The sequence below is a fragment of the Globicephala melas genome, chromosome 9 (assembly GCF_963455315.2).
Source record: "Globicephala melas chromosome 9, mGloMel1.2, whole genome shotgun sequence".
Lineage (NCBI taxonomy): Eukaryota > Metazoa > Chordata > Mammalia > Artiodactyla > Delphinidae > Globicephala > Globicephala melas.
In genome coordinates, this window is record NC_083322.1 from 22,124,695 (window position 1) to 22,151,554 (window position 26,860).

General features: G+C 36.2%; 1 protein-coding gene across 1 annotated transcript in view; it reads right to left on the reverse strand.

The window, feature by feature from the left end:
- The window catches only part of KLHDC10 (kelch domain containing 10), a 59,894-nt gene that overhangs the window by 21,458 nt on the left and 11,576 nt on the right, over window positions 1-26,860 (reverse strand). The window contains exon 2 of the mRNA XM_030853806.2: window positions 10,880-10,966. Coding sequence (XP_030709666.1) covers window positions 10,880-10,966 — 87 coding nt within the window. The remainder of the gene's footprint in view (window positions 1-10,879; window positions 10,967-26,860) is intronic.

Genomic DNA, 26,860 nt, shown 5'->3' on the forward strand with positions numbered 1-26,860 from the left:
GCGCTCTAGGGCCCACGTGCTGCAACTACTGAGCCCGCGCACCTAGAGCTCGTGCTCCACAACAAGAGAAGCCACCGCAATGAGAAACCTGTGTACCACAAGGAAGAGTAGCCCCCGCTCACCGCAACTAGAGAAAGCTCACGCACAGCAATGAAGACCCAACGCAGCCCCCCCCAAAAATTGTTACAGATATAATATTGTTATAGAGCCATATTGCTTTCCAAAAAGACTGCAACAATTTATACCCCCAGCAATAGTGTATGGTAGTGCCTATTCCTTTATGCCCTCTTCAACCTTTTTAGTTTGTGCCAATCTGATGGGTGTCAGGTTACTTTGTATTTCCCTGATTTTTACTAGTTCACATGTTTATTGGCCCATTTGTATTTCTTCTTTGGGGAATTGCCTGATCATATCCCCTGTCCACTTTCCTATCTATTGTGTTGCCTTCTCACAGATTTGTAGAAATTATTTATTTATTCTATTTCTTTCTTCCAGCCTGCTATTGGGCTTTTAATTTTGTTTATGGTACCCTTTACTACATGGAAGTTTTTGTGTAATTGAATCTCTCAATCTTTTCTTTTAAGGCTCCTTTGCAACAACAACAAAAGGCTCATTTGCTTTACATCTCATTTAGCTCTGCATCATTATAAAATTACTATTCTTATTTATTTCTAACAATTTTTTAGTTTTGATTTTTAATATTCAGAACCTGAATACATTCAGAACATATTTTTGTGTATTTTATGAGGTAGTAGGGCTCTAATATTTCCTGCAAAATGGATAGGCTATTGTCCCTAAACCCCTTATGGAAAGTCATCCCTTCTACACCGAAATGAAATGCCATCTTTATTGTGTACTAAATTGACATGTTCTAGAGTAGAATTAATAAAATCCCAATATCCAGGTCTAATCACCTTGGACACAAAATCTATTGCTCTTTAAGAAGGCACACAATTAAGACACATCACACAATCTTAAATGCGAAAGCTTGCAAATAAAGTAGCATATAACATTTTTGCTTAATAAGCCTATCACAAGATGTAGCCACCTCTAGATGTGCTATCAAACATTTGTGATAAAGCCATTGTAAAAAAAAATTAAAACCTTTATTGCTAAAAGTATTAACTAGTTATATATATCATACAGCCTAAATGATAAATTCAGTTTAACTTAACTGGTCCCTTCTTTCCAAATATAAAGCCCAGCATTACCTCTACCTGAGAAGACAGGTCTTCTATTGTACACCTGGAAGCCTGGACAGGAAAGCCGGGGAAGACTGGGCCAGCTGGTTCCTATCCCTGACTGGTACATAGACGGTTTTACTACTCCCAGAGTCCAAGCTGCTCAGGCAAAGGCCATCCATCCACAGCAGCACACAATATTCTTGGTTATGTAAGCATCTCCTGCCACAGAGACTCCATACACTGTATGAGATTCATATATAAAGATCTGGCTTCTTAGGGCAGAGTCATCTTAAGTCTAAGTTGGCAGCAGTAAAAGAAACTTGCTTTGACAGACTTTGGTGTTACCATGAGTTAGTTTCAAGTGCTGAGCAAAGCATACTGGAGACAGCTGTCACTACATATCAGCCTGGGCTTCTGGGCTCTGTTCAGTCCCACTGTTTATTTATTGATTCCTGTACCATTACCACACCGTTTTAATTACGAAAGCTCTTAAGTATCTATCAACATCTAGTAGGACAAATTCCCCTTTGTTACTCTTTTACAAAAACTTCTTAGCTATTTTCCCCTATTTACTCTTGCATTAGGTTTTAGAATCAGTTTGTTAAAATCTGTAAGAGGCCCCTTGGGCAGACACCATCTTATCCAGGTGATCAAAGTTAACATCACCAGTAAAGGGACAAATCAACATCATGTGCAGTGAAATGAACACAGCATTACTTCCGTAGTATTCCAGCCAAAAATGTATAAGTTGAACGTAAACATGAAAAAACACAAGACAAACCCAAACTAAAAGAAATTCTACAATATGACTAAGTCCCTACTGTTCAAAAATATTAAGGCTAAAGATACATGAGAACTGAATGCAACACATGATTCTGGGACTTTATTTTACTATAAAGGACATTATTGGAATAATTGGCAAAATCTGAAATGAGGTCTGTAAATCTGATGATAATGTTAATTTAATCCATTATTTATAGTGTTAATAGTGTTAATTTCCCAATTTTGGTACTTGCTCTGCAGTTACATAAGAGAATATCTGTTTTCCAGGAACAAACACCAAAATATTTAGGGGTAAAGGAGCATAGTGTCTGCAGCTTAATCTCAAGTGGTTCAAACAGAAAAACAATATGTATATGCATATGTATTACAGATAGCGAGGGGAGAAAGGGAAGAGGACAGGAGAGAGAGAGGGAGCAGGATAAAGCAAATGTGATCAAATGTTAACATCTGGGGGACCTGGGTGAATACAGGACAATTTTTTTTACCATTCTTGTAACTTCTCTGTAAGTCTGAAATTATGTCAGACTAAAATTTAAAACTAAATTTTAAGCACGTCCCTTGAGGATTTTACTTGAGATGACCCATGAAGAAATATAGTCTCTAGCCATTTATCCTCATCTTTTTGATATCATCAGTATAGTTTCATTGTTATCTTCTTGTTTTTTATTCCTAAGTACCTCATAATTTTCTATATAATTGTGAATAGATATCTCTTTTATTTTTTAATTTCTTGTTGTTAATATACAGGAAAGTAATTTATCTTTGCAAGTTTAAATTTTATCCAGCCAATTTTCTAAACTCTAATATTAGTTATCATTAGTTAATTATCTTGAATTTTACATCAGACAATCATATCATCCTGTTATTAAAGACAACTTTCAGTTATTTCTTTCCAATATATGTACCTTTTAATTTTTTCTTCATTGTATTGGCTGAAACCTCCAGAACAAGGTTGAATAGTGGAGATGATAATGGGCATTTTTGTCTTGTTTTTTACATTTTTAATGACGATACTGGTAATGTTTCACTATTATACATGATATTTGCTATTGGTTTCTTGTAGATAGTCTATTAGTAAAATAAAATTTCTTTCATTTCTGGATGCAAATTTTTTTCTTAACCAGGAATGGTTTAAAATAAAGTCTTTATTAAAATATATGTATAGAAAAGTACATATATCATAAGAGTATAGCTTGATGCATTTTAATAAAATGAACACACTGAGTATCAAATTTTATTAAATGCTTTTGATAACGGAAAAATCAAACTGTTTCTTTTAACCTTTTAAAGTACTAAATACATTCCACAGATAAACCCAATTTGATCTTTATTTTTATTTAGATTTATCCCTGCCATCATATATATATATATATTTTTAACCATTCTTTCTTATGATTTCATTTTCCCACTTTTCTAATTTTACTGAAATAATCAAGCTTTCTTTTTTCCTTTCCTTTTTCCCTAGGGAGATCTACATAGTATTACCCCTAATATTTTTTAAAAACCCATAAATTGGTATTTCTCTAACAACAGAGTAAACCACGTCTGGAAAGAACTTTGGCTATTAACAGTGGTTACTTCTGGATAAGGGAATAAGGTGAGGAGTAAAGATGTGAAATGGGACCTTGCTTTTTTAATTTAACCTCTTTCATTGTGAAATACAACACATGTATAGGAACATAATTATAAATGTATAGTTTAACAAATTATCAGAAAAGTAACATGTTGTCATCATCCAGGTCAAAACATAGAATACTGCCAGCACACAGATGCCCTCTTACCTGCCCCTTTTGATCACAACCCTCTCCAACCCACCTCCTTCACTTCCAGAGGAAACCTATTTCCTCATTTTTATGGCAATCATAAAACCTGCTTTCTTTTAATAGCTTTATTATACCTAAGTATGCATCCCTAAACAATATTGTTTATTTGGGCCTAGTTTTGAAGTGTATTTGTATAGAATGGTATAGTATGTTTCCTTTATGGGATCTTTCATTCAAAATCATGTTTCTGAGATTCATCCACATTGCTGGGGTTAGAGGTAGTCTGTTCATTTCCATTGCCAAATAGTATTTCTTTGTATGAATATATACCACAATTTATCCAGTCTATGTTGCGTGAATGGACATTTGGGTTGTTTAGATCGGTGGCTCTTAATGCTGCTATAAACATTTTTGTACATGTTTTCAGGTGTACAGGGGCCCATATTTGTTGGCTATAAATGTAGAAATGGAATTTCTGAGTCATAATGTATGGAAATCTTTATCTTTACCAGATAAAGGCCAAACTGGTTACAAAATATTTAGTATTAGTATCATCATTCTTTTTAGTTTAGCAATTCCTGTGAGTTTGTAGACCTAGCTCACTGTGGTTTTAACATGCATCTATCTCATTACTAGTGAGGTTGAGCACATTCTCACGCTTGTTGGCCAACTGGATTGATCCTTTTGGGAAGTGGCTGCTCAAGCCTTTTATACATTCTTGTACTGAGATGTCTTTTTCTTATTGATTTATACAAATTTGTTATATATGCTTGAGATAAGGACATTCATTTTTCACCCTATATATTTCCATATTATTTGAATTTTAATAAGCATATTTACACCTAGAAATTCTAAAATGAAAAATTATAAGATCTTTAGCAGAGTTTTACTTTCTTCCTATCCCCAGTTTGTTTAAATCATCTAAAATGTTAGTTACAGAATGTTATATATATATATACATACACATACATACACATATACTAGATTTACATTATTCTTCTATATATTTAGAAAACTTTTCTTATCAATTATACCAGGCTTCACAGTCCCTGTATTTAGACACAACTCTTAAGTTTTTCTGCTTTTTTTATACACTACTGCTTCTTATGCCCAAACCTTCCTCTTTCTTGGATTTGTTTTTCATTTTACTGGGAACACCTCTTCAAGTAATTTTCTCAAAAAGGGTGTGTTCATAAACTTTCAGAGTTCTTATTTATTTTGACCTCCATTTAGACATTTAAATATTAGTGAGGCTGGGTACAGTTCTGTGTTCAAAATAATTTTCCCTCAGAACACTGAAGGCACTTATCTTCTAGCAAACTATGTTGCAGGTGAGAAATCTCAGTCTTGAGTCTTTCTATGTAGCCTGTTTTCTATCTCTGGAATCATAAGTAGTTCAGTAATGTACAGATAGATGCTTTTTGCTTTTATATTTTTCTAGCTTGTTCCTTGGTGGGCCCTTTATACTTGAAAACTCGAGAGTCTTTCTTCAGCATAGGGAAATATTCTTTATTTCTTTATTTTCTCTTTTCCACTGTCTTTCCTTATGTAACATTATAAAATGGATACTGGATCACTTAGATCTATCCTCAAAGTATAATTTTCCTCATGTACTTTCTCTTTTTGTCCTCTTGCTTTACGGTCTGTAAATTTCCTCTACTTTATTTTTGTAAAAATTGGTCTTAAGCCTGTGTATTATTTAATCCTCCAACTGCATCTTTATTTCAGCAAGTTTCAATATGGAACTAATTCCTTAACCATTCCTTTTTTTTGCATGGCAGTTGTCTTTTTATTTGTGGACCCAATTCTCTCTTGACTCGGAGGAAACCTGCTGTGATCAGAACAAGTTTAGTTTCCCTAAAATGTCTGGTAAGCCTTGATCACTGATTCATATTAATAAGTGAAGGACTACATTGATTAGTATTCTAAGAGATAATGAATTTCCTCCACAGTTGTATTACTCTGTCTCCAAACCTCCAAATGGGAGATGTGTTTGATTATGGGTGTCTTCAGGTAAGTGGTACATTCACAGACAGGTTTCTCTTTAGAAGTGGAGAAAAAGCAGTTTTTCTAAAATAAGGAAGGCTGCATTTTGCTAGCATGGTCGTTTAATGTACATCAGTCCTTGGTGGAGTTTGCTTTCTTCTCCTCCCCCTATTCCACCCTCCTCATCCAATCTATTGTGGAGGTCCATTACCTAAAGCTCTGCTTTGTGCGCACACTCTTTCCAATTCCAGTCCATGAAAGCACTGCCTGTTCAACCCTCCCCTAAACAAATCCCCTACTTTGCTTGAAGAACTGTTCTTAGAGCTTTATCTTAGAACTAATGCCATTGCCAGGGAGGGAGGGAGAGAAGTAGGAGAAATAACAGTTCTGAAGGCAGTCCCTTAATTACTTGCCCTGCTGTTCCATCTTACCCCTACCTGCTCCCTCCTCCTACACTTGCTGATTCTAGGCTTGAGTTTCAGGAAAGGAGCTCTTTAGGAAATTATCTGATTTCCAGCGTGCAGCAGGAGTACCTATTTGGGGTTGCATTTTATTCTGTTCTGGTTTCTCAATCACTAGAATTCCAACTGCTTTCTGTTACCCTGAAATTCCTCAAATTTGCTGGTATTATAACAATAGCAAGAATGACAGCAGCTAACATTAAGTCAACGTTGGCTAAACAGACTGTCAGTATAAATATTTGTTATCCTGGTCTTTAGCTAGTTGACAAGCTAGAGTTAAGGCAATTAATTTGGCTTGTTACGCTGACTTTGTTTCTGATAAATAAATGTTTTCAATTATGGAAAAAAAAAACATTGGCTAAATGTAAAAACTCTTCTTAGTGCTTTGCACATATTACCTCTCTTGATACAACAAACTTAGGAGGTTGATACTATTATCATCATCCTAATTTTACAGATGAGGAAACTGAGGCAAAAAAAAAAAAAAGAATAAGCAACTTGTCTAAAGTCACACAGTTGGTAAATGGCAGAGCCTGGATTCAGACATAGGTAATCTGGCTTCAAAGCCTCCCTTTTCTGTTTTTCAATATAGTTATGATTCATTCTTTTTTGTAGGTCTGCTTTGTCATTTTCAGTAATAAGTGAGAAGTATGGGAGGGTAAATGGGTGTAATCAGTCTATCATTTTGTAATGAAAACACACTGTTTTCACTACACTGATACTGTTTTCACACCACTTATAATGGGTAGCAACATCTTTTAGAGAATATGCAGGATCTAGTGAAGGAATCTAGCGACAGAAAATGAGCCCTATGAAACTGTTTAATCAGAATCAAAAGAGATAATGTGTAGTAGGAGTCCCAAAACGAAAGGCTTGAAAAAGTGGCAATATCAAAAGTATAGATAAGTTGTTTTAAAAATCTAAGGAAACACTAAGTAGCATTTTCGTATTCTCAGCAACTTATTAGTTTACTGTCACCACCACCAGAGAGAAGTTGAGAATGTACTAAAATTTTAGTCCCGGGCTTCCCTGGTGGCGCAGTGGTTGAGAGTCCGCCTGCCGATGCAGGGGACGCGGGTTCGTGCCCTGGTCCGGGAGGATCCCACATGCCGCGGAGAGGCTGGGCCCGTGAGCCATGGCCGCTGGGCCTGCACGTCCGGAGCCTGTGCTCCACAACGGGAGAGGCCACAGCAGTGAGAGGCCCGCGTACCGCAAAAAAAAAAAAAAAAAAAAAAAAAAAAATTTTAGTCCCATCCTATTCCCTGACAGCAGCCTTACAAATAATTCAGTTCAACTCAAATACATATGATATACCTACTACATGCACTGAGCTACAAACTGGAGATAAAGAAATGAAAGGCACTGTCCCACTGTCCCTGCCCTTACAGAGCTTACAGTCTATGGCAGGCAGGAACAAGTAAACAAATGACTATAATTCAGTGTGGTAAGTGTTATGATACAGGCAGATACACAGAGGGTGCAATCAAAACAAAGAGACAAGCCTTCCAAGGAGGTTTCTCTAGAAATAACTCATAGACTGAGTGTTCAAGGATATGCTATTATTGGCTTGGGGAGATTAAACTGAATTTATCATCTTTTCTCTCAATCTGCTCTTCCATCCATCTATATAATACCTGGTAAAGAGAAAATGGTCCACACAGAAAGCTGGAAGCTTTCTTGACTTTTCCCTCCTCCTCTTGAATTGGTCATCAAGTCTCATCTAATTCCACTTCCTTATATTTCAAATCAATTAGCTACTCTCTATTCCTACTAAATATAACTACCTTAGTTGCAGCCTCTTATCATTTCTCACCTTGATAACTCTAATAACCCTAACTGGTCTTCCAATTAAATCTCTTCATTAATTAAATAAACTGATCCTGAAAACTCCCCTTGGGTGGTGCTCCACTTGATATGGGCCCTCTCCAGCTTCTTCTTTCGACACTCTTTCCCACTCTGCCAAACTTCCTACAGTTCTCTGAAAGACCGTGCTCTGTTTTGCCTAACTGCCTTTATTTAAGCTGTTTGGTCCTTGTTTTGGTCCTTGTTTGAGATGTTCCAACCTTCCCCTGTTAACACATACTCAGACTACTCAATACATCTCTTCTGAGAAGTCATCCTGATGGCTACTTATCTTCCCCTGTCCTTCCCACATGCTGAGTCAGGTACCTCTTCTGTGTGCTCCCATATCACACTAACTCGTCAGGACACTTATCACAAAGAATTACACTCAAATTATTCTGTAATTGTTTCTTTACTTGATTCTCTATAATCTAGATGATTGAACTAGCACAAAGCCTGTTACACAGGAGGCAATCAAAAAATACTGAAAGAATGAAAGCATGAACAAACGAACGAACGAGGTTAGTTAAGTCTGTGAAATCTGATGAGATAACCAAAGGAGATAATGGAGAGGACAGAACGTTGGAGCAATACCCATCTCTAGTGAGTAGGAAGAAAGAAGCTAGTAAAGGAAACAGAATGAACAATCAAAGAGGCAGGAAGAAAACATCTCAGATTGTACAGCAAAGTATAACCCAAAAGAAGAGAAAACGTTAAGAAGGTACAGGTGGTCAACAGATCAAACACTACAAACAGGTCAAAGAAGGTGAGGACTAAGACAAGGCCACTGATTTAGAAGCGGTCACTGGTGATCTTGCTGTTGCTAATGCTGAGTTTACTCCCGCCTCACTCTTCTCAGCACTGTCAGAGACCATCTTCCTCAGAAATTTTTTGAGGCAATTTAGGACTTACGAAAATAACCAAAGATATGAAACTTACCTGTGCTAATCTCTTTTTTCCATGATTAAAATATTGAAAAACAGAGAATATAAAGAAAATAAAATCCCACCATCCAGATATAATGTTATTTCACTATTTCCTTTGTTTTTTATGTTTATATTTGTATAAAACTGATATTATATTGAATTTTACATCCTAATTAAACAATTTCTTAATTATACTTAAATTTAGTCAGCCCCCAAGTTAGCCTTCTCATTGTAAATCAAAAAATTAGTATTCTAATTTTTAAATAGAAAAAAGAAAAATTTTATCAAATTAGATGTACTGCTTGGCTACGTGTGCACAATGGTTTTTTTGGTCACATAACACTAAAATTACCTATTAGTTTCTATCAATAAAATTATTTATGCTAAAAGGTAGCATAGCAGGAATTCCATGGCGGTCCAGTGGTTAGTACTTGGTCTCTTCACTTCCATGGCCCGGGTTCAATCCCTGGTCAGGGAACTAAGATCCCACAAGCCACACGGCGCAGCCAAATGATAAAATAAAACAAAATAAAAGGTAGCATAGCACCCTAAGTATGTTATCTTGACCCATTTAGGCTAGATTTTTTTTTTTTTCATGATCTGGACCTTGGCCACTAAAAATAGGTTAGGCACTAGATATAGAAACATCTTTAGCTGCTGCAGGTCTTTTTTCTAGTCTTTTTGTTTTTTTTTAAATAATCTCTTCAGTCAAAATTAGATACACTGGGGGCCTTCCCTGGTGGCGCAGTGGTTGAGAGTCCGCCTGCCGATGCAGGGGACATGGGTTCGTGCCCCGGTCCGGGAGGATCCTACATGCCGTGGAGCGGCTGGGCCCGTGAGCCATGGCCCCTGAGCCTGCGCATCCGGAGCCTGTGCTCCGCAACGGGAGAGGCCACAACAGTGAGAGGCCCGCGTACCACAAAAAAAAAAAAAAAAAAAAAAAAAAAATTAGATACACTGGCTTATAAATAATAAGGTCTAAACTATAACAATAAAAACGCTTGTCTGACAATTTATTATATCTAGAAAAACAGTATGAACCAGAGTTTTCAACCCTCTTCTGAGATTTTCTTTTTTCAGTAGGGAGTATGTTTTACTAGAAGAAGTAAAAAATAGAAAGAATGAAACATTTCTAAAAGTAAGAATTACTAGGTCAAAGGATGTGAACATTTTCAAGGCTTTTGATACATATTGCCAAATTAAATCCAGAAAGGCTGTGTCAAATTTACACTTCCTTCAATATATGAGCTTCATTTCCCCATACCCTTGCAACACTGAGTATTCTTATTTTTAGTCTTGCCAATCTAATAGGTAAAAATGATAACCTTATTATTTTAATTATGTTTATAACAATAGTGAAAATAAACATTTGTTCATATTTATTGAGCTTTCTTTTTTACAAATTGATTATTCATGTTCTTTTACCTATTTTTCTAGTGGGTATTTGCTTTTAAACTATTGATTTATAAGAGCTCTTTATATATTCATGATATTAACCATTTGTTACAAATATTTCCCCCTTTTATCTTTTTATTTATGGTTTCTGACATAAGAGGTTTTTAGTTTTATAGTCACATAAATTTTATTTCTTTCTTAAAATCATATTTAGAAAATTATTTCCCATACCCCATATTTTATAAATTATTCAAAGTTCTTTTTAATATGTTTACAGTGGAATAATACTGACATCAATGAGATGATTTATTTCTACGACCTAATACACATTAAGTGATTCTAACTTCCTAAAACTTATAATTACAATTCCAACAGTGGTCACTATGAAACACAGGTTTAAAATTAAATTCTAGATTTTCTTTCATCCAATTTTAGCTGTTTAGACAATTTTTTAAAACCAGAGTTTTGAGTTTAGAAAATTCATTCAAAGTTCCCTTTAACCCATACGAAGCACAGTTCTCTTGCTAGTTATCACCCACCTCTCAAAAACCTGTTAGGGATCCTTATGATGGGACAGGACTGAATGAAGCGCCTCCTAACTGGGTCCCATCGTATTTTCTTCTTACCTGTTACCACAATTATCAGCAATAAGTCAGACACATACAACACATGGCAAATAATACATAGTAACTGTAGTTATAAAGACAGAAAAACAGGAAACAAAACAATACTTGAATACAGAAAGAAGTGATGTAAAGTAGCATTTAACCCTGTTTCGGAAGTCAAAACAAAATTTAATTAATACATAAGCAGTGATGAAGGTTTTCAACTCATCCCCAAAAGAATAAGAACAATTGTGTGCACCATTTTTCAGAATTCTGGTTCAAAAGACATGCATTCAATAATCACCAATGCCATCTTGTGGCAAAAATTCACCAGGGGCTTTATAAACAGATTAGAAACGATGACATTTTTACAAGTCAGTGAATGTTAAAAAGAGAGCTCTGACTAAAATTATTTTGGCATAACGTAGGCTCCTGTTCTCTTCCAGGGTTGGTATTCTTTTATCAGTTATATGGTTAAGAGGATAAAGCAATGGGCACCATTCTTTAAATATGAAATAAGCTGATCTTGCTATAATTAAAATTGTGTGGTAGCAACCAAATAAAACAAACATTTAATATCGTGACACTTCCACTGTGGGGGGAGAAAAAAAAGGAAATTCCTCTGCCTTCACAGGAAGCAAATTAACTGCGCATTAACCCCAATTAAAACTTGTTTTCTTATAACATAGAAGAAAAGTGCAAAGCATGGTAGAAGTGTTAAATGGAATAATTTTGTCTCTTCCCAAAGGTTTGATAGCTCCCAAAGACAGCTCTTACAAGCAATAAAAACAATTAACACTGGTATAGAATTTAAAGTTTAAAACAGCTTCTACAAGTGTTATCTCATTTGATCCTCACAACAACCCTGTATGGATTCAATAGTCATTTCATTAAGCACCTGCTATGCCTTGAGCCCTGCTAGGCTCCACGGTAGCCAAAGGAGGCTATGACTCCTAGCCTCAAGAACTCATGTGAGGAAGGCAGATGCCTAAACTAATAATTACATTACAGTGAAGTAATTGCTATAACAGGGGCTATAAAAACACTTTGAGGAAGATATTATCATCTTAATTTTACAAGTAAGGAAGCTAAAAAAAAATTAAGTGACTTAATGCCAAAGCCAGGAGTCAAGCCTGGGCAGTTTGACTCTAACACCTGCCTTCTTTCTACTATACCACACTTAACCTGTCTCAAATTCCTTGGAAAGCATATAGTTTTTGGTTTTGGCAATTGGAAATATCTGAGATGTTCATCAGCAAGGTCTGGTCTGTTTACTAGAGCACTTGTACATAGAGATACATAAATTCAGTGTAATGAAATAGCATTACCTGCACATGTATACTTAATATTGTGGTGGAGACAGACTCGTGAGCAAGGGAAAGAATTATTTTGCAAAAGAGTTGCAAACAGGTTTATCTATTAATCCTCCAAGTCTTTTAAATCAGTAGTTCCCAAATGCTGGTCTACAGACCACTGGTGGGCTAAGGTGAAGATTCACCAGTCCAACACAAAATGAGAAAAATATGGACAAGGCAATGAGTTTTTAAAAATGCTAAAATGTTCCATTTAAAAGTCTGTCCTTTTTTCAGAAATTAGAAACTTTTTATTAAATATTCTTTTATTTTAAGAGATGAAGAAGATAGAAAATGGTACTTGATTTTGTTTTTTAATATTCTTTCTCGGAAAAATAAAAAACTTGCAAGCCTATATGTATCCCCAAAATATACATATATTTAAATTTATAGGTTTATGACATCCAAAGACTGGAGAAGCACAGCTTTAAATCAATACAATATTTGTTGATCACTCATAAGTCCAACATTGGCAATCACACTATCAAAGGATACATAAGATGTATAAGAAACTTCCCTTGCCCTCAAGAAGTTTATATTCTAATTAGGGAGACAAGACAAACACATAAAACAATTAGATAGCAATACAAGACAGAATATAACAAGTGATTAGCTTAAAATTTGACATTTTTATGTATCAAAAGCATTAAAATGTACATACCCTTTGACCCAGCTATTCCACTTCTAGGAATTTATTCCTAAAGAAATAATCATAGATGCATGGAAAGATGTATGGACAAAGATACACACTACGATATTATTTATAATGGTAAAAAATTAGAAACACTTTCAGTGTCCAATGATAGGGAGATGGTTAAGTATGCTAAATAAACATATTTAAATATATTCATATTCTATGTACCACTAAAAAAAGTACATACAAGAATATTTACTAACATGAGAAAACATTCACAATATATTGCAAATGAAAGGTGCAAGGTACAAAATAGTAGCAGTGCATGATACCATATCAACAAAGAAAAAAGTATATATTCATGAAAAATACAGGCAGGATATACATCAAATTTTAATTGTGGTTATCTTTGGGCAGTTATTATGAGTGATTTTGGTTTTTTCTCCTTAGTGCTGGTGTTTATTTTCCAAGCTTTCTCATTGAGTAGGCATTACTTTTGGACTGGAAAAAAAAAACAATACCATATTACTTTAATTTTTTTTTGAAGCTATGATAAGAAAATACTATAAAGAAACATACCAAAGTATTAACAGTGGTTATGATTCAGGTTGAGGATTATCACCCCTTTTATATTATCCAAAAATTCTAAGACATATTGTTTTATAATGGAAAAATATAAAACAAATTTAGATAACAGTGAGGGAGTAATACTGAAAATTATTGAACCAAAGTTGTAATCAAAAATCCTTTTTGATATTTTCTCAGAGCTCTGTCAGACATCTTTGGCCTGCTTTTCTCTCAGCAACCAACATAAGTCTGTCACAGGCACAGGCTAATGTTGACTCTACAGAGGTTATTCACCCAAAGTAGGCACTAAGTTCAGAATCCATATTTTCTTCCTTCAGCCAAAGAGCAGAAAACAAGAGAAACCAGCAACATAGCATACATATGCCTCTCCAATTTCATGTAAATATATTCCTGAAAACTATATTTGTTCTTGAAGCTTTAATTTTTATATATTTGAATGCCAATGTTCATTTGTGATTGCTTATACTCTTCAAAACAAAAACCATAATTTTTTCAATCATTTCATCAATATTTTATTTTTTGCTAGCTTTTCAATTTTTCCTTTTTATTTCACTATAAATATGACATAGTCATTGACAGTCAAGATGGTAGGCTGAGCACACTGCAAGCAAGCTCCCCTCTCCCCAAAGCCCCACAAGTAACACAAAAGCCATTTAAAAAAAAAAAACACCAGGGCTTCCCTGGTGGCGCAGTGGTTGAGAGTCCGCCTGCCGATGCAGGGGACGCGGGTTCGTGCCCCGGTTCAGGAAGATCCTACATGCCGCGGAGCGGCTGGTCCCGTGAGCCATGGCCGCTGAGCCTGCACGTCCAGAGCCTGTGCTCCGCAACGGGACAGGCCACAACAGTGAGAGGCCCGTGTACCGCAAAAAAAAAAAACCCAAAAAAACTATAATCAAAAGAAAGCAAGAAATGGTCTTAGTCAATCACTGAAAGATGTAAGGCTGACAGAATCAGCTTAAAGAAGGAAACCACAGTGCTATACACCCAGAGTAGAGGGCTACTGCAAGTGATCTGAACAGCCCTCAGAGTAAACTAAGCCCAGAGGTGGAAGACAGCAGAAAGAACTGAAATAATTTATAGAATTTACAGCATAACTGGTTAGGGAGTGGCATGGAAGTTACAAAGCAGGTCAACCTCTCCCACCATTTACCATTTTGGTTCAAGCATTATAGAATAGAGGTACATAATTTGCTCCTAGATAGGAACAGTGGCATCAAACAAGAAAGGTGTCACTCCCCAGGTAGGAACAATGAGTATAAACCCTTGGATCAGAAAGACAGGACAGAGCCCTGGGTGGATATTAAATCCCAGGAAAAAGAGGGGACAGACACTAAAGAAGTCTGGCAATTGGTACGCTCTATCTCATTGCACATTCCATCTCTACCCACAGTCAGTGGAGACCTGCTGCAATAAACATATGTAACATTCACAGGAAGGCTAACAAGGGCTCTCAAATAAAGGTGAATGAGCACAAAACCAAGACCCAAACATGAAAAAGTTATTAATGTGACAAGCAGAACTCGTACCCAAAGAAAGAGAGTTGACAAATTAAATAGAATAAAACCTTAGACTAGGTACAATTACTGCCCTGAGATATGCAAGATGATAATACATTTATTTTAAAAGAAATAAATTGGAACTCTTAGAAGTTAAATTTTGATCATTTAAATAAAAAAACTAATTAAGGACTGAAAAAAATAAAGAACAAATTAAATTAGTAATCTAAAAAATGGAGCCAAGAAATGCACCAGAATATGGTATAGAAGGAAAAAGAGGTGGGAAGCATTTTAAGAAGTTAAGATATAAAAGGGGATTGAGCAACTACTATCAAAATGCCACCTGCCTTTTTTGTAGAAACGGACAAGCTAATCTGAAACTTCATACAGAAACACAAGGAAACCAGAAAACCAAAACAATCTTGAAAAAGAACTAAATTGGAAGACTCACATTTCCTGGTGTCAAAACTTACTAAAAAGATATAGTATTCAAAACTGTAGTCCTGACATAAGGATAGACATGTATATTAATGGGACAGAAATTGAAGGGTCTACAAGTAAACCCATGTATCTATGGTCAATTGATTTTTTTTAACATCTTTATTGGAGTATAATTGCTTTACAATGGTGTGTTAGCTTCTGCTTTAAAACGAAGTGAATCAGCTATACATATACATATACCCCATAGAATAGACTTATGGTCAATTGATTTTTGACAAGGGTGACAAGATTACTCAACGGGGAAAGCATAGTCTTCAACAGATGGCCCTGGGACAACTAGATATACTTTAAAACCTAGAATTCTGTATCTACTCAAACTCTCAGTCAATTGTGGGAGTGAAATTAAGAATTTTTTTTTTTGGCTGTGCTACATGGCTTGCAGGATCTTAGTTCCCCGACCAGGGATCAAATCTGTGCCCCCTGCAGTGGACGTGCACAGTCCTAATCAGTGGACGGCCAGGGAATTCCCAAGACATTTTTGAATGTACAAGGACACAAAATTTTTGCTTCCCTCAGAGTTCTAGTGAACGAATTACTCAAAGATATACACCTGGAATTTAAAAAAATAATCCAAGAATAATAATCAAGGTATAAGAAAAGAGTAAGCAGAGAAATCAGTAAAGTAAGTTTAAATAAGTGCTGACTGGAAAACAAAACAAAACACAAAAGCTTACTAACATTCAAAACCGTAATCTCAGTGATACCGACAGGAGTAATTATGAGGGTAAGAACAAGGGCTGGAGAAGGGAAACCAGGTGAATGGTAAAGTCCTTGTCTTGTTCAGAAGAAAGATCCAGAAAGTGATTAATACAGATACTGATAGAAAATATAAATTTAAGTATTATGTAAAAAATTTAAGATGGCTTCACTCCAAACATTTAAAGAAGACACAAATTCTTTCAGAGAATAGAGAAACTCATTTATGAAACTAGTAGAACCCTGATAGCAAAGTCTGATAAAGACATTAAAGATCATTACAGGTCAACATCCTTTATAAACACAGGCACAGAAATTCTAAACAAAATATTATCAAATCAAAGTTACATAAAAAGAATAATACATCATGGCCAAGTGAAATTTGTTCCAAAATTGTGAGGCTGTTATAACGTTCAAAAATCAGTATAATTCACCACAAAAACAGAATAAAGAGAAAAACTATTCAATCATCTCAATAAATGCAGAAAAAGCATTTGATAAAATTCAACACCAAGCCAACTGGGGGAAAAAAGAAATTTATGCTTACACAAAACCTTGTACGTAAATGTTCATAGAGGGACTTCCCTGGTGGCGCAGTGGTTAAGAATCCGCCTGCCAATGCAGGGGACACAGGTTCGAGCCCTGGTCCAGGAAGATCCCACATGCCGCAGAGCACCTAAGCCCGTGCGCCACAACTACTGAGCCCGCGCTCTACAGCCCGTGCTCCACAACAAGAGAAGCCACAGCAATGAGAAGCCTACGCACCGCAACAAAGAGTAGCCCCCGCTCACCGCAACTAGAGAAAGACCACGTGCAGCAACGAAGACACAACACACCCAAAAATAAATTAATTTTTTTAAAAAGATAAATAAATAAATAAATGTTCATAGAAAGTTCATTCATAATAGCCAAAACCTGGCAACAACCTTCCAATGAATCAGAATGGGTAAATGAACTGTGGTTCATCCATACCATGGCAGACTACTCAGTTACCAATGAACTAACAATTGATGGGGGCAATAACTTGAATGGCTCTCAAGGGAATTATGCTGAATAAAGAAAGCCAATGTCAAAAGGTTACATGATTCCACTTATATAACATTATTGAAATCACAAAATTATAGAGACGGAGAACAGATTAGTGGTTCCCAGGGGCTTGCCAGGGGGAGGTGGCTATGCCTAAACAAGGGCACATGAGGGGCCCTTGTAAATGGGTCTGTTCCATATCTTGTCTAGGTGGCCATGCAAATCTATACATGTGATAAAATTACACAGAACTCAATACAAACACATGCACAGACACACACACAAATTAATGCACATAAAACTAATGAAATCTGAGTAAAGTAAGTTGATGGTATCAGTGTCAATTTCCTGATTGTGTTACTGTGCAGTAGTAACAAGATATCATCTGGGAAACTGGATGAAGGGTGTATGAATCTCTCTGTATTATTTCTTACAATTGCATTATAAATCTACAATACCTCAAAGTAAAAAGTATGAAAAATTAAATAAATAAAAACCAAAATGCAGAGGAAAAAAACCTGACTATGTTGATATGGGGCAGATTGCATTCAAAATGATATATCTGAAACAATTATGAATATTTTAACAATTAGAACTATTGATAGAGAACATGATCTAAGAATTCTGGTTTAGGTGATATGGTCCTACTGCATTATACAATTCAGTATCTATAAAGAATTTCAAAAGAGAAGCAAATTAACACTGTATTCAGAATCACTGCACAGTTGTACAGACTGCTTACTGCACGAGAGCTCCATGCCAAGTGGCTAAATTGGGACTAAAATCCAGCCTGCACTTTGCTGCCCAATGTACTCACAGAACTATGTCTACATGCACCATGGCACACTTTGCGCTGGCAGTGACCAACTTGTTAAGTGAATGACTTTCTTTTAAACATAAGAGAAATAACATTTATTGAGTATCTATTCCTAGCACTTATATACACTCATTTTTAAATTTCTGCCTTTGCCTTTCAAAATAAGATCTGAACCCATATCTGAGTTCTTCTGTGCTGCTCGGGTATAGAGTATTCCTCAGGAGGCTTCGGTTCTGTCTCAAATCCTTTTTGAAACAAAGTGGTGTATAAATTAATACAAACCAAAATATGAATTACAGTACAATATTGTACTGTTATGGCTTAATTAGTCATGGCATTATATATATGTATGTTTATGTGTGTGAAAACAGCTGCATTCCTTAATAAAAATACTGTTCCAAGAACTCATTTAAATCCTCACCACAACTCTTAGATAAAATTATGATCCCCAATTTACAGATGAGAAAACTAAGACATAGAGAGATTAAGTAATTTGACCAAGGTCACTTCGCTAAGTAAGCAAGTAAAAACTCTGGGATTCAAACCCATGCAGTTTGGTTCCAAATCACTCTTAACCACTCACAATAATGCTCATAGTCACAATTCAATTTGGCACCTGAAAAAGTATGTCTGACAGAGGCACTTGATAAATACTTATTAAATGAATGAATGAATGAATACTATGGCAGTAATTCTCAACCAAAGGTACACTCTCCCAACTCCCTAAAGAAGTTGCTCTCCTCTCCCAGGATTCTGGTATTATTCTCCATTATACAGTCATTCCTTGGTATCCACTGGGGATTGGTTCCAGGACCCCCGAGGATACCAAAATCCTAGGATGCTCAAGTCCCTTCTTCTATAACATAGCTAAGTGTTTCCACACAACCTACTTGCACATTCTCCAGTATACTTTAAATCCTCTCTAGATTACTTATAATACCTAATACAATGTAAATGCTATGTAAGTAGTTGTAAATACAATGTAAATGATCTGTAAATAGCTGCTGGAGTGCAGCAAATTCAATTTTTGCTATTTGGAACTTTTATTTTCCCCAAATATTTTTGATCTGAGGTTGGCTGAATCCATGAATACGGAACCCGCGGATACAAAGAGCCAACGGTATCATTATACTGCCACTTAATTAAGAATAAAAACCTGGGACTTCCCTGGTGGCACAGTGGATAGGACTCCACGCTCCCAATGCAGGGGCCCCAGGTTCGATCCCTGGTCAGGGAACTAGATCCCACATGCATGCCACAACTAAGAGTTTGCATGCTACAACTAAGGAGCCTGTGTGCTACGACTAAGGAGCTGGCAAGCCGCAGCTAAGGAGCTGACAAGCCTCAACTAAGGAGCCCATGTGCCACAACTAAGGAGCCCGTAAGCCACAACTAAGACCTGGTGCAACCAAATAAATATTTTTTAAAAAAGGAATAAAAACCATAGTAAGTCATAGCCTATCACAGACTTCTTTCCTCCTATAAAAATGAAGTAATCACAGCACACTGAGAGACATCTTCAAACCTTAAGATATTCTTTGTCATTTTGGTTTATATCATTAGTTATTAAAGTATGACTTTACTGAAAAAACAGCCTTGTAGGGTGAGTAGTTTTGTCTTTGGGGGAGGGAGAGAGCACAGGAGGAGTTGTATCAGGCTCAAACTGTTCCAAAAGGCAGATGTGATACTGAAACCACTGTTCATAAATGACTGAATTCTAAGTTATACTATCCTTCCTTAGAAATAGTAAAAACGAAAGAGGCTAAAAATTTTACAGATTAAAAATTAATCAAAAAGTATTATAATTCATAAACCTATGTTAGATTAAAATATTAAATCGGGACTAACAAACAAAAATTCTAGGAATACTCCTGACTTAAAATAGCGCCATCACATTCCTAATGTTTATGAATGGCTGCCAAGACTTTGAAATAAAGTTTTAAATAAAAACCCCACCCTTTGGGACCAGTTTCATCTTTTGATAGGAAGAATTAACTATAAGCACACCACAAACTATATGTATACTAGATGGTCTCTAAAGCTCTAAAAATTCTACAATTTTCAGTGGAATCAAAAATGCTCTAAGAATCTTAGAACTTACCCAGTGCAATGGTTCCTGAGATGCTGACTAGACGGCTCGTTGCAAGCTTATTAAAAAATATAAAAACAAAAACAAAAAAAGCAGATTACCAGGTCCATCCCAGGTCTGGTATATTAACTTTGGTAGGGAATCGGGTTCTATTGAGACTAATAAGAATTATTGGCTCTCTTCCCAGAAAAATGCACATATATGCTCACAATTTTACATACGATATAATCCTCTGAAGACTATTCACAGACTTGTGAATTGAGGGACTCCAAGTTAAAAAATTAAAAGAATTTAACCCAGAATGTTACAATTGTTTTCAAAGGGTAGTTAAATGGAAGAAGGAATAAACATATTCCATATTCTAGCAGAAGACACAACTGGGAGAAACTCATAAAGTTGCAGCTGAATTTAAGGCAACAATTAGAGCCAACAAATAATCTGACAGCTCTCTCCACAAATAGGCAGCCCATTAATTTAAGAGGTCAAAATAAGTAGACCTCTTTAAAATAGAGGTTAAAAAGATTAGAGGTATTGTGGAAAGGATTCTCACACTGGGTAGAAGATAAGGCAAGATGACTTCCAATGTCTTTTTCAATTTTATGATTCTAAGGAATTTTAGAAGAGGGGAAAAGGGAAAAATAAAAAGTCAATCTTAAAACTTTTTGTTTTACTCCTTATAGGTTGTTTTCCACATTTAAGATTAAAAGAAAAAGTCTGCATTTGCGCTCTATGTTACCTGTGTCGATGTGCCTGTCTTCTTTATTTTTTAACTGAAGTATAGTTGATTCACAATGTTGTGTTAATGTGTGCCTGTCTTGAAATGTAAACCACAGCCAAAGGATCTGTTTTTCTTAATTCAATATTGCCTCCTTCCTTTTTATCTCAAGCAGAACTTCATTAACAAGCAAACAAAAAAAGCCTATAGAATATATCCTACAACCCTAGAAAATAACCCAATCAGTTTCTTTACTAACAACTATGTATTTGAATCTTAATTATACTGAAATAAAAATTTATAGTAATAATTCACTCAAAGAGCCAGACTACATTATTTGATCTTTTCTTGTTCCTGGATTTCTTGTACTCTATAACTTGAGTTTCCAGAGAATAACCCCTCTCCCCAAAAACATCCCTGAGAGACAGAGAAAAAAAAAAGACTATATACTGGGTGAGTATAGATGTAGGAGATTAAATATGAAAAATAGATTTTTAAATCAATACATTTTGGCAAAGCCTACTGATCTAAAATTTTGCAACCTCCCTCCTTTAAGGAGCACCAAAGATGGGTAGCTCTTTAGAGGTACAGAGTCCACGCTCTTTCTGCAAGTGAAACTGAGAAACTAGAGAGAAGGAAATCCACAAATTCTAATAGTTAAATGAACGTATTCAGAAATGTCATTTATTACTTTTACTATGCATTCTGTTCCTTGATTAAGACTAGAAAAGTGATCCGTTTTGAAAGTGAAGACACAGCTGTTCTATATGAACTCACTTTCCCTTCTCTCAGGTAGCCATTTTCTGTTGGCAATTGCAGTGTCTTCCTAAAAAAATACCTAGACTTGACCAAAGGCAATGAGAACTTGTGTTGGACTAAATCTGGCAAAAAGCAACAAAACATTCATTAAATAACAAAATTTTAATACCAGATATTTTTAAGAACTGTTTTTAAAAGTCCAATATTTAGAAACAAGCTATCCTGAGAAACTGATAATAATCCTGTTATGTAAAAAGCAGAGGAGCCAATAAGAACATCTTAAATGCAAAACTAAAAGATGCCAGATATGAATACAGCCAAAGTACACATGATTTCTAGTAAGACATTTGCATGAAGCATTATATTCAGAAATAACAGCTATTCTTTTTTTTTTTTTTTTGTGGTACACGGGCCTCTCACTGTTGTGGCCTCTCCCGTTGCGGAGCACAGGCTCCAGACGCACAGGCTCAGCAGCCATGGCTCAAGGGCCTAGCTGCTCCGCGGCATGTGGGATCTTCCCAGACCAGGGCACAAACCCATGTCCCCTGTATTGGCAGGCGGACTCTCAACCACTGCGCCACCAGGGAAGCCCCTGGAAATAACAACTATTCTTTACTCAGAAACAAAAATTTCAAAAGATAACATTTCACAAGAACATTTACATTGAAGCATTTTTTCTATAAGTGCACAGATCAGTTTTGGACTTAAAATCATAATTGAAAAGATTTTGATGTAGCTTTAAGAAGTTATTTCTCTCCCTGAATGGTTTTCTCAGTGTTTTCTTTTTATATGCACGTTATTAAAGCTAAATACATTACCTCTTTCTAAGGTACACAGTTCACATTATAAAATTCATATTCCTGCATCAAGTTTGTGTGTTTGTGTGTGTTTTAAGGAATTTATTTTATGTGACACCCAGATATTTGCGGTTGGCTTTGGTTTGATCAATTACACATCTGATTCAAATTAACTGAGTTGACAGTTTGCTGATGAAACCATATAGCAAGAACTACTGTGGGTAAAAAGGGAAACAACTTTTTCAAAAAGTACCTTTCAACTCCAATGACTATCTACCTCATTTTTTTTTTTTGGCTTAATTACTTCTAATTTCACTATCTAGTCTTATAGACAAACTCAATGATCACACTTTAGATAAAGCTTGGAGCAAGTTCACTGACAGTATAGCATATATAAAAAGGAAGAGTATTAGATCGAGCTGAATTCTAAATGCAACAGGAAGCCACTAAGGATTCTGATCTTGGAAGCAATAATAGTTATGCTTTGGGGAGATTAATCTTGTTTCCGTATATAGAATGAAATAGGAAGACTGAGAATGACAAAAACATTACAGGTTTCCCCTGTTATTCTAAAGTAGAGTGTTCCTAATGAAACATTTCCTAAGTCGAAATGGTGTAATGCACAGAAGCAATTACCTTAATTACCTTTGTGCTAACCGATGCACAAAATAAACCCTGAAAAAGCACAGATGCTCGCAAACACAGTGCAAAGCTATACGGCTCGATGCTGAGATGATGAGTACAGTTCCCAGGGAAGGAGCTTGGCAAGGCCACTCATGCTGCTTGGGGTGCACCCTGCCTCTATAACAGCTAGCTGCAAAACAAATGCTGAACCAAGTTTTGCTTTTCACCTTTTTTTTATAAAAGTGAAAACCCTCTTCAGATTTCTTTCAGTTAGTGAAAACAGATACTCTCTTAAAAATGAAGTGGCGTGGGCTTCCCTGGTGGTGCAGTGGTTGAGAGTCCACCTGCCGATGCAGGGGACGTGGGTTCGTGCCCCGGTCCGGGAAGATCCCACATGCGGCGGAGCGGCTGGGCCTGTGAGCCATGGCCACTGAGCCTGTGCTCCGCAACGGGAGAGGCCACAACAGTGAGAAGCCCACGTACCGAAAAAAAAAAAAACAAAAAAACCAGAAAACACAGATACTAAAGGGTAAGTTGGCAATATTTATCACTATGCATTGCACAATGCTTTTAAAGAGTAAAAGACCAGAGACAATTTAAATATCTATCAATTGTGTGGCTGGCACCTTGCTGTACACCTGAAACTAACACATCATTGTGAATCAACTATACACCAATAAATTTTTTTTTTTAATTTGTGTGGCTGGTAAATTAGTGTACATCCATACAATGCAATACTTTCAGCCATTAAGAAGAATCAGATCAATCTAAATGCGCTAATATAGAACAGTCCCCAGAATATATTTTCAGTGAAAAGAAAAAAAAGAGGAAAAAAGGGCAGGTGCAGAAAGAATACTTTATGTTCTACTCTAATTCGTTTAAAAATAAAGTTAACATACACCTATATGCATGTATATGCGAATTCTAATTCTGGCAAGATACACCAGAAACTAACAGATGATACCTCTGGGGAGAGACTAGAGAATCAAGGATCTAGGGAGAAAAGAGATTTTTGTCTCCCTTGTATACTATTTGATTTTATCATGTGTATGCAGTGTTTTTTAGTTTAAAAAATATTAATGAAAAAACAATGACAGGCAGGGAAGGTTGAGTTCAATAGTAAGAAATCATATTTACATATTTAAGTGAACATAATTTTATGTGTTCTACAAGTTTGCCCAGTATAGATTCTGGTAACAGTCTAATGATCTGGGGGTTCAAAGACACTAAAGGCTTTTTTTAAAAAAGATGGTCTTAAAAATAGCTCAGGGAGAATAAACAAAATGAACCTTAAAAAGTATACAGGCTGGGGCTTCCCTGGTGGCGCAGTGGTTGAGAGTCTGCCTGCCGATGCAGGGGACACGGGTTCGTGCCCCGGTCCGGGAGGATCCCACATGCCGCAGAGCGGCTGGGCCCGTGAGCCATGGCCGCTGGGCCTGCGCGTCCGGAACCTGTGCTCCGCAACGGTAGAGGCCGCAACAGTGAGAGGCCCACGTACCGCAAAAAAAAAAAAAAAAAAGTATACAGGCTATTAAAAACTAGGCTGCATTTCAAAATTCTAAATTTTTATGTCAGTTTGTGATTTGAAATTCTGAATATCGTTTCCCATGTTACATATAGTTAGTAAGTCTCTAGGCCACCCCACAAAAGCCTACTATACCGACAATGATAACTACAGTACTGCAGTAATAGCAGTACAGAGTCCACCATTTTAAAACCTTATTTTACTCAAGTTCTCAGGCACATCTGACAAGGTGAGCTCTCCCTCCTTGGAACAATTTCTTCTCTTGGCCTTTGTGAAACCAAGCATCCCTGCTTTTCCTCCTATTTTACTGACCTTCCTCACTTGCTTCTCCTTTCCTTCTCACCTTCAAGAGTTATAGTCTTCTGCCGCTATTTCTATTTAATCTTTCTTGGTGATCTCACCTAATTCAGTGACTTTAAATACCATCTGTATGCTAAGAATTCCAAACTTTATATCCTGAGCCTCCACCTCTCCCTTGAGTTTGATTTATATATGAAGACTGCCTCCCTATATCCTCTACTTGGAGGTCAAACAGGCATCTCAAGCTTAACACAGCCAAAACAGAACTCTCGATTGACCCCTCACAATCCTGCTTCTCTCAGTCTGCTCCATCACATTTAATGACACCATCATCCATCAAGTTGCTCAAGACAAAAACTTCGGAGTCATCCTGATTCCTCTCTTTCCTTCATATTTCACAGTAAATCCTGTTAATGCTACTTTCAAAATATATCTCATACTCAATGACTTCTCACCACCTATACCACTGTACCCTACTCCAAACCACCATCATCTTTTTAGGAGGCTACTGCAATACTTTTCTAAATGGCCTTGATGCTTCACTTTTACCAATTCCCACAATCCATTCTCCACCCGGCAATCAGAGAGAGCTTTAAAAAATGTAAATCACATCACATACTCCCCTGCTTAAAACTGTCCAATAGCTCTCCTTCTTAGAATAAAGAAAGGTCACAAATTCAGTTTTAGACATGATAAACTTGAGGGGTAAAAGCCATATAAGCGCAGACATGGAGAAAGCAAGTATTTGGCCCTCAAGAGAGATCCGGGCAGAAGTTACAAAGTGACCCTACTTATTAGCATATGAATGAAAAAATGAAAACCATGGATTTGGAAGAGAATACCTAAAATAAGTTGAAAAAAGAAGGGCAGAGGCAAGGGACCAAGACTTGAGAACTCCAATAACTTAAAGGTCTGGTAAAAGAAAAGGGATCAACAAAGAAGACTAAGTATGAGAGGCCAGACACGTAAAAAGAAAACCAGACCTGATGCCAAGGAAGCCAAGGAAAAAGGACGTTTCAAAATGAAGAGAGATCAGGTAAGATGGAGACTGAAAATCAACCACTTTACTTGACAACATATAAGTCATTTGTGACTTTAGCAAGAGCTACTTCAAAGACAATGGGGAGATATGGCAATGAAGACAGCAACTCTCAGTCAATGCTGTCACGAACTTGGTTATGAAAGAAAAGGGAGAGACCAGAGATATAAAGCTTGAGAAAGCTCAAATTCTATAGGGATGATTTGATGGAGAGAATGAAGTTGAAGACACAGGTAAGTGATAAAAATGTAAATTTTCTGAAAAGGCAGGAAGGGATGGAATCAAGGCACAGATGGAAGGATGCAACAACTATTCTGATAATACTAAACATAAAATTGTACTTGGAAAAAAAGTATTTGGAAAAACCATACAAAAATTGTATGTGCTAAATTCCTAGATTAAAAAAGTGTATTAGACTTATGTAATGTAATGTAAAATAATCTAAACTCAACTCTTTTGCATGAATAACTATAGACATTGACAATTACTAACTCATTCAATAAACATTTAGTAAAAGTCTGCTATAAGTGGGGCAGTGTTCTAGTCTCTGTGGAAGGTGACAGAGAATAAGACATTATTTTTGTCTTTAAGAAGCCCATTGTTAGTAAGCAGATAAGTGTGAAAACAAATACTTGCAATTCAGTATAATTACTGTAATCTTTTGTATATAGAAAGGAAGGTGGTGACACAAAGAAGAGGCACAATAGCATGGACTGTGAAGTCCAACAGACTGGGTCTGAATCCTAACTCTGACATTTATTAGCTGTATAAACTTTGTGCAAGTTGTGTAGCTTCTCTCTAAGCCTCAGTTCCTCATCACAGAAGGGGATGAGAAAGTTAATTACCTCATAAAGTTATGAGAATTAAATAAATTAATATCTGCAAAACACCTTGAACAGAGGCAGATACACAGTAACTACTCAGTACAAGTAACTTATTTGTATTAAAAGAGAGAAT